We start from the raw sequence: 12564 nt of genomic DNA, 5'->3' as shown, positions 1-12564 counted from the left end.
CCACTACAAATTTTTCTATGAACGGTCGCAACACCCGATTCATGGTTCTCATAAAGGTGCTTGGGGCATTGGACAGTCCAAAAGGCATAACCAGCCATTCATATAACCTCTTTTTGGTTTTGAATGCTGTTTTCCACTCGTCTCCAAGTCGGATACGGATTTAATGATATCCGCTCTTTAGATCAACCTTGGAGAATACCTTTGCACCTCCCAGCATATCTAGCATGTCATCAAGCCTAGGTATGGGAAACCAATACTTTACAGTGATCTTGTTGATGGCTCGACTATCAACGCACATTCGCTATGTCCCATTTTTTTTTGGAGTAAGGAGGGCAGGCACAGCCACGGGACTCATACTCTCCTGAATGTAGCCCTTTCTTAACAAGTCAAGGACCTGTTGACACAATTCTTCATGTTCTGCTGGGCTCATCCTATAATGGGCTAGGTGTGGGAGACTTATTTCCAGCACCAAGTCAATGCAATGCTGGATGTCTCTCAAAGGGGGTAGACCATCAGGGAGTTCTTCTGGCATGATGTCATAAAACTTGTCTAATAATGGTTGAACAACCGACGGAATTCCAGGGGCTTCGGTGGTTTCTTTTGCCATTAAAGCATAAACCACAGGAGACTTTGGTAGGGTTTTGGCAAATTGGGTCTTATTTAAAATCATTATAGATTATCTCTCAGTGGGTGATAATTTTGGGGTTGAATCAGGCTTAGATATCAGTTTGGGTGTACTATTAAGTGGAATCAATCTAATTTTTTTATTGTCCTTAGTGACTACATAGGTGTTCTCCTTTCCGTCATGTATAGTGCTACGGTCAAATTGCCAAGATCTATCTAAAAGCAGGTGACACACATCCATGGTTGCTACATCGCACCAAACTTCGTCAGTATAGGTCTTTCCAATGGAAAACTTAACTAGACATCATCGCGTGACAGGAATCTCATCCCCATTTTTAAACCATGCAATCCGATAAGGTTGTGCAAGCTTCTCAGTTTTCAGTTGAAGCTTATCAACCATCTCTTGAGAGATGAAATTCTCCATACTTCCGCTATCAATTACGGAGCAGAATTTTTTCCCTGCATTGCAGATAGTTCGAAAAAGACTGCATCGTCTCCAATCATCCTTGGTAGATTTAGGTGCTACAAGGATTCGATTGATTACAAGATTTGGCTCAGTAGTTTCGGCAGCCTCATCTTAGACCTCACTATCCTCAACAATGTCTTCCTCTTGCACTTCTACTCCTCCATCCTGATCACTTTCATTAGCATTTTCTATCATGTTGGTCTTAGGCTGAAATTGTCTCAAAGGGCATTTAGATGATTTATGGCCTAGTTGCCTACACTTGTAACAAGTGATACTGGTTTTCGAGGGTTTGGAACCTAAAATTTCTTTGCTTTTAGTATCACCAATAGGTTTCGGAGGGAGTGGGTGTTATTTTTCAAGGCTGATTTGGTTCCTATAGAAAACTTTCCACTAGTGTTATTCTATCGGAATGTCTGTCTCTTCAACTTAGACTCGGCCTTAAGCGCGTGACTATAGAACGCATCTATTCGTTGAAAATTGCAAAAAATCAATTCATCCTGAATTTGAGGGCGAAGTCCAGCAAGATAGCGAGCTATCCGCTGTTCTTCATCCTCCCTAAGGTCATTACGGGCTTGAAGGTTATAGAATTCCTCGGTGTACTCTTGCACCGTTTTAGACCCTTGCCTAAAGTTGTGAAGCTTTTGAAATAAAGTTTGTCGGTAATCGATCGGAAGGAATTTACACCTAAGCTTCTCTTTCATTTGTTCCCAAGTGGCAATCTTCTCTTTACCCTTTCGAATCCTATCATTTTGTACCTGCTTCCACCAAACTAGGGCATGGCCTTTCAACTTAAGGGTGACAAATTTGACTCTTTTATCCTCAGGTAGTTCTTTCAAAAAATTGTTCTATCTTGTCAATCTAATCCAACAACTCATCAGGTTCTAACCTACCTTCGAACTCATTGACATCTACTTTGATACCCTGATCCCATTGTGCGGTGTTCGTTTGACGTTGGTTCGGATGGTTTTTCCTAAGAGGACGGTTGGCTTCCATCTCAGGGTCACTCTCTGATTCAATTAATCCCCCTCCATCGGGCTGATGTTGGGTATTCAAAGCCTTTAACATTTGTTGTATTTGGTTCAGTTGGGTTTGCATGTTTCTAATGGACTCTTGTTGTCGTTCATAGGCCTCTCTCCAATCCCTAGGATTTTTGGGGTGGTGGTTTGCCATTCTAATGTACTAACGGCTCTGTGATGGGGAGATGGGGGTTTAAGAAGTCGTGGACAGCAAACAAAGGTGCCAATTAGAGGGTTCTAATTTCAGGACAGCAACAGAGTTTTCTATGAATTTTCTGGACAGCAAGCAAAGGCTTACAAGAAAATAAATTTTAACAGCAAATATGCAATGATGATTGAATAATATGCAACCTAATAAAAGCTAAATATAAGCTAAAGTCAATCCCTAAGGTCAGAACTTGCTCTGATACTACTTGATGCATTTAAAGAGACACTGTAACACGGTACTGAAACGTGCTACTGTAACACTGTAGCATAGGAGAGAAAAGAAGAAAAGAAAAAAAGAAAAAAGAACGAATGCAATATGTTGTAAATCTAAATACTATGCGATCTATTCAAATGAACTCTTAAAGGCCAATGCTGGAACTAAATAGAAATCAGCAATATGTTCAAAATTTATTAAATAATAATGATGAAAGTTCCATGACTGAGACAAACTTCCCAAGATCAATTACATATACTAGTTTCAACATAAAACACTAAGTAATAGGTTCATTCCAGGCTAAAAATTGAGTTCAGATGGCTAGATTTTAATGATGGGGTAAGAGGCAGCATGAGGTAAGGTTATGGGTGGATCTGTTATCTTGAGTGCGAGAATATTTTGAAGAGGTTCAAGTCTCAACCTGTTCACGGGATGCAAGATTTTCACAACCACCAAAGAGAGCAGCACCACGATGATAGGCTTCAACATGGGGAAGTGGAAAATGAGTCACAGGAGGAAAGAAGCCGAGGAAAGAAGCCGAAGATGGATCCGTCCGCGAGGAAGAGGCAACGACGATCTCAAAAGGAGGAGGAGGAATTCAAGATAGAAGTATAGGTTAAACCTACCAAAGTTTTCTTCTTCCTTTTTTTCTTCTTCCCATGTCATATTTATATATGATGCCATCAGGTTGGATATAGTTGTTGGTTTGTTTTGAGTGGTTGTAGGATAAGGATATATTTGAATTGGTTTGTTGGGATATGGTTGTAGGTTTGTTTTGAGTGGTTGTAGGATAAGAATGTATTTGAATTGGTTTGTTGAGATAGGTTGTAGGTTTGTTTTGAGTGGTTGTAGGATAAGGATATATTTGAAGTAGTTTGTTGGGGTATGGTTGTTGGTTTGTTTTGATTTAGGATAACCTAGCCATCCGATCTCAATAAATTAAAGCAGGATAGAACACACTCAAAATAAAATAAAATAAAATAAAAGTAGTGATTCGATGCACTAGATCATCTTGCCTTCCGTGAGCCATGTGTATGCCCCCAGTCGTCATATCCTGAGATTATGCTTGTGCACAGTTTTACCACCTTCATATGATCACGGTACAGTGTTGCCTTCTATTACCATGAGTAGGATGCCCAGGTTTATACAGGACATCATCGACCATAGTATCAAAAGGGTTATTTGGAACATGATCATACATAATATTATTTATGAGGATAATATCTATGCTGGTATTAGATTCAAGGTCTTGATTATGAACAAGTCCTGCAGTTACTCCACTTGGGATTAGAAGCGAGTTTGGTATCATTTTAATTTAAACTCATGGCTTTATTCTATATTATGATTTTATAGGTGATAATTGATAAGTTGACACTTTTGAGTTGTTTTTATTGGTAATTGATAAGTTGACACTTTTGAGCTGTTTTTATTGATAATTGATAATTGTTTTTATTCTATATTATGTTTTCATAGAAATCAAGGGTGCTAGTACTGGAACTGGAACCATACACCCTTAAATCATTGACTCAAAAGTACAAATATCCATCAAAAACTCATTTAGGGAAAAAAAAAGATTAAGAAATAAACAAAAAACATAAAAACAAAGATAGAAAAATATCTGTCCTGGTATGGCGCTAGATGTTGATCCTGTGAGTTGATATGGTAGCATCTGGGACTATGCCGACCCAAGACAAAGCCATTATGGGTTCGGTACCTGATCTTTAAGCCTTAGTTAGGACTTAAGAGTCTGTCTTTCTTGCTACATGTCTGGGGTGTAAATTTGCCTTGCCACTGTTTTTACTTGGGGGATTTTTAGAGAACAATGGAGCTATTTGGGTTGGTTAAGCAAAACCAGCCAATCTAGCAGGATTCAATGGGTTAAATGTAAAAGTGATCCAATTAGAAAATTGAATCGGACATGGGTCTGGTCGTTGGGTTTCTTGTCTGATCTACCTCTCTACTCTAGTTTTGATAATTATGCTCCAAGGTATGATTAATTTATTTAGCACTGTAGGGGGGAGGCATTTTCTTGGATCTTCATGATGATAAAGGAGCATGATTTCATGAGAACCTTACTTCATGACTTAAGCAAAATTGTACTCTTTCTATAACCACAAATAGGTTCCAAAAACTTCTATCTTTTGCAGCCTATATTGATTTTTGACATCAGAGGCTTATCTATGGATTTTTTCAAACGAGTCAACTTTCCCTTTGCTAGTTTTACATCAAAGAAAACATTCCCTTTGCTAGTTTTTATTTACAACTATTAATGCAAAGGTACTTACCAAGGTTTTGAAAACTATAGTATGGACTTTTATTGGTTATTGGACCTGTTTTGGATGCTGGTTGGTCAGGTACGTATCATGGTATGGTCCTCTAGCGGCTCACAGTTCGCCCAGCATGACCGATACTTCATATCGATATGGGTTGATAGCAGCATTATATACTGGTCCTAGATGTTGGTATTTGAATCCTTATCTGCACAAGCCAGTCATTTTGAAGAGTGGATCAGTCATCTTGCCTTTCTATTCCACAAGAATTCCATTCAAAATACTCCTTTGACAATAAGGAAAAATCACTTAATAATCATCAAGGAAAATGGGTTCACTTGCAATCATCGATGGGCCCATTGTCCTTGAACTCACCTTCCTAAAACTAGAACCTCAAAATGTATATCCATTAGTAGATTGCAGTTTTCTGGTTTTAAGCTTGTTAAGAAAGTATTCATGGGTGAGTTTCATGAAGGCTAGATAAGCTATTTTGAGGGGCAATATTGCAGGAATGGTTATGCTGTATTTGTTTTCTTGAAGATTCAAGTGACCTTTCTTTCTTCTAGCAACTAATTATGTTAAAAAATTTTGGATTCTTTTGCCCTTGATCCCACAGGAATATTATAGTTTGTGAATGTCCATTACTAAATAAAAAAAGATTGTATTTAGCATAGTGAATTTTGCCAAGAAAATTGACTTAGTTATTAATTTTGCAATTTCTTTTTTTTTTTTTGGCAGAATGTAACACACTTAAGAATCTCTGGATGTTTTGCCTCTTGTCCTGAGTACGATATAAGTGATTTCACATTTATTGAACACCAATTGTGCACCTACTGAATGCTCAATAGACATTTGGAATATCCAATCCACATTTGTTGAGACTATTGCCGTCATTTACTTATATCTCTGGGCAAAATTTTCAGGGAACCCCTACATATGTATCGTTCTGAGGAAAAAAGATCTTTTCTTCTAAAATCAATAATTAATTGGATTTTTTTATGTAAAATACACTTGAGCTTAAAAAATGTGTATTCATGTAAAAACACATGATTCATTGTTGAAAAATGTATATTCTTTGCAAAAATATTTGCATTTGCTACAATTTAGCATGTGCTATTTGAGTGTGTTTTCTGTTTCTAGGGGCTAAAGCATCCATAAATGTTTATATTGGTTTGTTTCTGGGGAAGAAGATAAAGATGACCTGAATATGTAGAAATGAAAATGAGGTAGGCTGTTTTTGCAAAATTCCCTTGGTGACTCCTTTTTCCATCAAATATTAGGTCAAGAAGATATTCTTGTAGAAAAATTGAGCGAATCATAAACTACATATATTGTGCCACTTTATTATTGAACTTGTCGATCAAGAGTTTGGTAGTATTATTATTATTTTGACTTCTGATTTAGTGGTGATTAGACAATTGGTCTTGATCTATAAATGGTAATAATGGTTAGTGCATCAAGCTTGCATGGTTAAGTGCCTAAAGTTGATGTTGGCAAATATTTAAATTTAACTGAGTTACCATTTTATACAAAATTTATTAGTATGATTAAATCATGTCTTAGTTATGGACTTCAACTTTTAACCAAGCAGTATGGTATGATGCTTCTTTTTAGTTATGGACTTCAACTTTTAACCAAGCAGTATAGTATGATGCTTCTTTTTATCATTGTTTTAAAAACTGGCTACTTTTGTCCGCTACCCTGGCCACTATAGCGATTTTGGCTTGAAACTGCTATGCAAAGTATATCATAGTGATGCTAAATTGTGCTCGGGTATGATGAGCCTGATATATCGGATGAAAACCTGCTATAGCAGGCAATAAAGTTGTGTTTAAAGCTGGTGATTTGTCCTGTGGTGGGCTGGATCAGTTTCTAACTGGATGACTTGGACACCTGTTAGTATTGATGCTCAAGGAGAAGACCTCCTAGAAAGTAGCGGATGAAAATTGATCATTGAGCAATCGTCAATCTGTTTGACCCTTTTGTCTAGACTCTATTTGGAGTCTATTATTTATTGATGATGACATTTTGTTTGGTGAGTTATTTTATATGATTGTGGACATCTTTTTTCTATGGTTGATGACTTGATGTTATGTGATTTTGGACATTTTTCTTTTATGGTTGATGTTATGTGACTGTCGATATTTGATGTTACCAGTGATGTTATTGTATTTTGTGGATGATGAATATTTTGTGAATAGATTGTGGACATTTATATTACATGGATGTTGACATTATGATGTTAGGTGGATGATGTTTTCATTATTTTTGTTGGATGAAGTTGATGTAATATATTAATTTTTGATGCTTAGTGAGAAAATTAGCAGCTCGCTTGGGGAACATAGTGCCCACTGTAGCACCTGCTATCTGCTATCCTTGTTATGAAATCCCTGGCCGCTACATGCTATCTTTTTGCTTTTTAATAAATAGCTTTTTGTTATGCATAATGGACATTGCTGAACATAATTTTCTGCAGGCATGAATCATGAACAAACAATTTTTTTCATGGAGTATGATGAGTTTTTTTTAATTAGTTTATCTTTGATGATCTAAGAGTAGAATTATGATAGTGTAATTTTAACCAATTGATCTGTTCAACTAATTCATACCAATATAAGCATCGTCTTTGTTGTAGATGCTATAGTTATATCTTTTACTTGAATATGTTCTGTGTGCATCGGGTGGAACTTAGCAGCCAAAATCTTGTACTCTTACTCTGAAGATTCTCTGCAGTCTCACTTGGACACCGGTTTTATAGATACTTAAACCCTTTCTTTTTTAATATTTTTTATAGAGATTCACTTTCTTGTTCTGGGAGGGTTTTATAGATACTTAAACCCTTTCTTTTTTAATATTTTTTATAGAGATTCATTTTCTTGTTTCATGTTTGGATCTTCTCCTGCACCTTGTAACTGAAGGACAGACTGGTTTGATCCCATTTGTAACCTATACCATTTGCTATGAAATCTGAATTTTGTATAACGCTAACCCTCCCAGAACATGGCTGCAATACATTCATAAGTGATTTTTATTGGTTTCCCGTAATTTCAAATGCTGTTCGATTATATCCTCTTAATTGTTTCAAAGTGAAAGATTATTGTCATCTCTTATCATATTAAATTGTGCATGTCGTGGATCTTCAGCTGTTTTCAAAATATATTATTCCCAAATAATGCAACATTTCTAACTTCAGATTTTGATTTTTCAGCTGCAGTTGTACAGCTCAAGACTTTGACCAGTGCACTTGCTGTAGATGAACAGTTATCAAGTTCTAGTGTAGAGAAGACCAGGACATTGCAAAACTTACTAGTATATATTGTTTCAGTAGTTTTTATTTTTGTGGAATTGCATTCAAGTGCAACCATGAAGAATCAGGTGGTAGATATTGTTAAATATTTACCTTCAAAGGATAATCTACTTGGGGTTCGTTCAAGTAATCCAAAGAGCCTGATCTCTGAGAAAAAGCTTGATTGGAAGCAAAAGGCGATTGTGTTAGTGATGGAAGCAGGTGGAGTCAATTGGTTAGTAGGTAAGGTATGCCTTTCTTATATTTGTTTGTTTGTGCATCTTCTGCATCATATGGTGTACATGTTAGATGAAGTTCTATGATGGACTGATGAAATTTAAACTTGAAATATTTTTTTGTTGTAACTTTGAATTGATAATGTGGTGGACCAGATAGGAGAAATCTTATGTTGGGCCTATCAATTTGAAACTTGAAAAATGGCTTTTTGCATCTTTAAGTTGACAGAAGAAGAAAATTGAAATTCTTGTTGTTTGATTATGACATTTGTACTGTTTAGAAAAGGCAGACCTAAGTTTAATATAGACAGTTATAACAATATGATTGAGGTTCATAGTATGTATGTGTATGCACACACACACACACTCTGCTAAAGTATTATCAATACTTCCGAAATACTTCAAAACATACTGCTATACATACATGTGCATGTGAGCAAGCAGGAATCCATGTCATCACAGAAACTTGTTTGCCAAAATGAGTAGAATAGAAAAAAAGGCATATGTGCACGTGAAAATGAGAAACTACAACATATGAAACCTAAGGGTTATGAAACTGTTTGATTTGTGTTACAGTGTATGTTAGCATCTACTCGTTGTTGTGGTCTATATGTATTTATTGACTGCAAATTTATTAAACTATAGCACCAGAATTCATGTGAACTCAATGATTGGCCTTCCAGATTGATGATCCATACCATCGATGACGATTTACAACATTCAAAATTTTAAATTACCTAGAAACCAAAAGTCATGTAATTTGAAGGTTTCTTGCTAATGAATCAAGAGAATGCAAAGTATATGATTTTAGTAAGATAATGTGATTTTTTGCTACGATCTACAATTTAGAAGCATCTATAATTAATTTTTGGTATATAAATGTTTTTTATATGCATAGATGATGATAAATATTGTTGCTTCTTCAATTGTCTGTGATATCATATATTCTTGTACACTAAGGGGCATGCTTTTTTGTTTCCATTTCATAGGCAGGAGACCGGTGATGTGGATTTTTGATTTGTTTCTAAGCTCTTTTTTGTATTGTAGATCATGCTTGTCAATCATGATCACTGGTGTGGATCTTTAGTTTGGATAACCTTGTTGATTTTGCACATGTTAATCCATGATTAAAAGTTTAGCAAGAAATGTGTAGTCAAACTATCTTTGTTTGCATGTATACATAATCAGCATCTAGAGAAACTTAATAGGTGAAAAAATATGGAAGAGGAAATGGGGAACATAATTGTTATAAATATGTATTTTTATTTTTTATGAGCATCTAGAGAAACTTATTAACGAAAAGGAGAGGAAAATAGGGATGAAAAAAATGAGCATTGGTAAGGCATTTGTGCACTCCAAATGAATAACAATAACAAATAATGTCCAAAGCTAATGTAGTTATAGGACGGAAATTTGGAAGATAGACAAGCAACACTGATGTGAAAAGGATGCGGTGGGGTGGGGAGGACTTGAGTTCAAAATGTGTATGAATTGAGAATATGGTAATTCTGCTACCAGAAATTTGGATAAACAATGCTGAAAATGAGATTTTGAAGATGAATTTGGAAAAGTTTCTGGATGTTAGGGTATGGTGTTTGATTTTTAGCATTAGACTGTATGACTGTATCTTGACCGAGTGACAAATAAAGAACTATTTAAAGGAAAAAAGATGATCTTTTTGGAGAGGCTTAGCTTATGGACTTTTACAGCCTTATACTATTTAAAGGAAAACTACCGGACGGACGGTGCCTCTGTTGCGAGGCTCCCGGTGGCCGGCGAGCCAACGCCGACGGCCTGAGGGCGGTTCGAGCGGGCGGAGCCCCTCCGCGGCTTCGCCCCCTTCTTCTTTTTCCAAACAGACAACGTCTGTTTCGATTTTTTCTTTTTTTTTGTTTTAAACTTATGAAGTCGGCAACTGAGTTGCCGATTTAAGAATTAAAAAAAAAAAAAACAAAAATCGTGAAGCCAGCAAATCGTTTGCCGACTTCACTTAAAATCATGTTTTTTAAAAAAAATTGTGAAATAGGGGCGATGCCCCTGTTTCACGCCTGTGGCGCCGCGCGCGTGGACTACGCCTTCCGATGACCACGGCGGCCAGTCGGAGGCCGTCCGGCGGCCCCGCCAGCTCCTTCCCCTCTTTTTTTTTCTTCCTCTTTCTCTCTCTCTATTTCTCTCTTTTTTTCTTCCGGCTCGGGTCGTTAGTTCGGTACGGTATGAAACCATACTAAATCGTACCGTCGGTCGGCCGAAACGGCCGGCGGTTTCGGTTCAGCATACCTTGAAGTTAAGGAATAGGGTCTGACTTGGCGTGCTATTTATGAAAATTAAGTGTCAATCTCATATACTTAGTTAGACATCATGGTTGACATGATGGTGGTATAACAGTTTAAAGCAAGGTTTGCTGTACTGGTCGATACTGCACTATATCGGGCATACCGTATCGTACCAGTACCGAACTTGTATTCTTCATATCATATTGGCATTTTGTATCCCTTACCATCTCATATTGTATTGTGTACTGACACTAATAAGATGGGACTGGTACAGGGTATGGTACTGAGATGGCGAACCTACTTTAAAGTGATTTGTAAGTTGAGTGTACATGACTTTGCCCGTTTCTTTTTTTGATATGGATGAGCCAAAGAACCAAAAAGTTGCATCACATTTAAGTGTATATATGATGACTATGCAAAATAAAAGCATTGCAGTAAATGCTGACCTGGTTTGCCCTTTTGCATCCTTCACCCATGTAGTTGTTAACCACTTTTTAAAAGTGAACACTCTTCTGTTGTTGACCACTTTTTAAAAGTGAACACTCTTCTAAAATCATTCTTTAGATTGTGGATGCATCATAATATTATGATTAATGTCATTGGAGTTATACCCAGTCCAGTCAATCTTGTTTTTCCTTTCTTTTTTTTTGTGAACTTAGTCATATTTACTACACCAAAATGATGGTAGATAAGTTTTTTTCATTCATTTTAATTGACCTTCCAGAGTTCAATTTATTTGTGCAATGTTCCTAGCATTATCCAACATGAGATTTGCGCAATATGTGGTGCATGATGTTGGATTTAAACTTTGAGGACCGGTACTGCATCAATGGCAGGTTGGTTGGTATGACCATTGATGCAAGTAGTGTGGGTGTGGTACGCCTTGATACATCTTGGTACATATGAGCAAGGAAAAAAAATAAAGAGTACTATGTGGTATATTGGTCATTATGCCTTTATAAGACACGACGCATCTCTGATTTGCCTAATACAGGTGCATATAGGTCCCCTATTGTACAGGCTTATGTCTGGTACAGTATGTACTGGCTGGTGCAGAGCGTTATGCACTTGTATCTTAACTCCTGGTTGATATAAATGGACCATCCTGGTTTCCAACAACCTTCCTAATGCTACGAATCAAGGTTCACTGTCTCGATATGGTACGGTAGTGTCGGTATGTTCCGAGATGGCTTATACGGTACGCCCCATATGGGGTGGTACAATATTCCATGCTACGAACACAGAGAATTAAATTTCAATTGATCACTTAGTGATTATACTTCCAAATCATTAGTCTAAGGATAAAACATAACTTAGCAGCCAAGACATCTCTACTTGGTAAGATATCCAGTGATTATATTGGCAGCTGCCTATGTCCAATCTTTCCTTGCCATCAACTTGTGGTTATTTGCTATGCTTTTCTCTTAGCTGAACTACTATTGTTTTAGAATACAGGTATAATAGGTCCCTTTTTGGCATGGCTTTTCTCACTTATATGTTTTGTTCGTTGCAAAAGACTTCTTAACTATTATCAACATCACATGATTTATCGTCATGCTGGTCAAATGACAAGAAAAGAACAATTTACCTTTTGTTCCAGAGCTTTTGCGAGTCATTAGACGACTGAACCTTAAGGAGCAATGGACTGATCTGTCACTCCATTATTTAGCTCTGGGAACTCTAAGATCAGCTCTGTCCGAAAATCCGCGAGCACAAAATCATTTCAGAAGCATTGGAGGACTCGAAGTTCTGTTGGATGGACTTGGACTTCCATCAAGCAAATGTTCAGTTTCAAGGCAAACCATTCTTTCTGGAGATGAAAGGTTGTCCTTGGATAGCTGTTATGTTGGCCCTTTCAAATTCTTACATGTTTTTGAAACCTCATTCTTTTGTCTGTTTCTCAGAAATATGATGACTTGTTCCATTCTTTACAAAATCAATTTGAGATGATATTGAATTTTTGAACATTTTA

At 36.7% G+C, this 12564-nt stretch overlaps 1 protein-coding gene across 7 annotated transcripts in view; it reads left to right on the top strand.

The window, feature by feature from the left end:
- LOC105059782 (BEACH domain-containing protein B) overlaps positions 1–12564 on the top strand; it is a 116465-nt gene that overhangs the window by 30621 nt on the left and 73280 nt on the right. For all 7 annotated transcript variants that reach the window (XM_010943215.4, XM_019855596.3, XM_029260367.2 and 4 more), the window contains exons 6-7: positions 8006–8326; positions 12193–12415. In XM_010943215.4, coding sequence (XP_010941517.1) covers positions 8006–8326; positions 12193–12415 — 544 coding nt within the window. The remainder of the gene's footprint in view (positions 1–8005; positions 8327–12192; positions 12416–12564) is intronic.

The sequence above is a fragment of the Elaeis guineensis genome, chromosome 10, assembly GCF_000442705.2.
Source record: "Elaeis guineensis isolate ETL-2024a chromosome 10, EG11, whole genome shotgun sequence".
Taxonomy (NCBI): domain Eukaryota; kingdom Viridiplantae; phylum Streptophyta; class Magnoliopsida; order Arecales; family Arecaceae; genus Elaeis; species Elaeis guineensis.
This window is presented reverse-complemented; position numbering and strand designations above follow the sequence as displayed.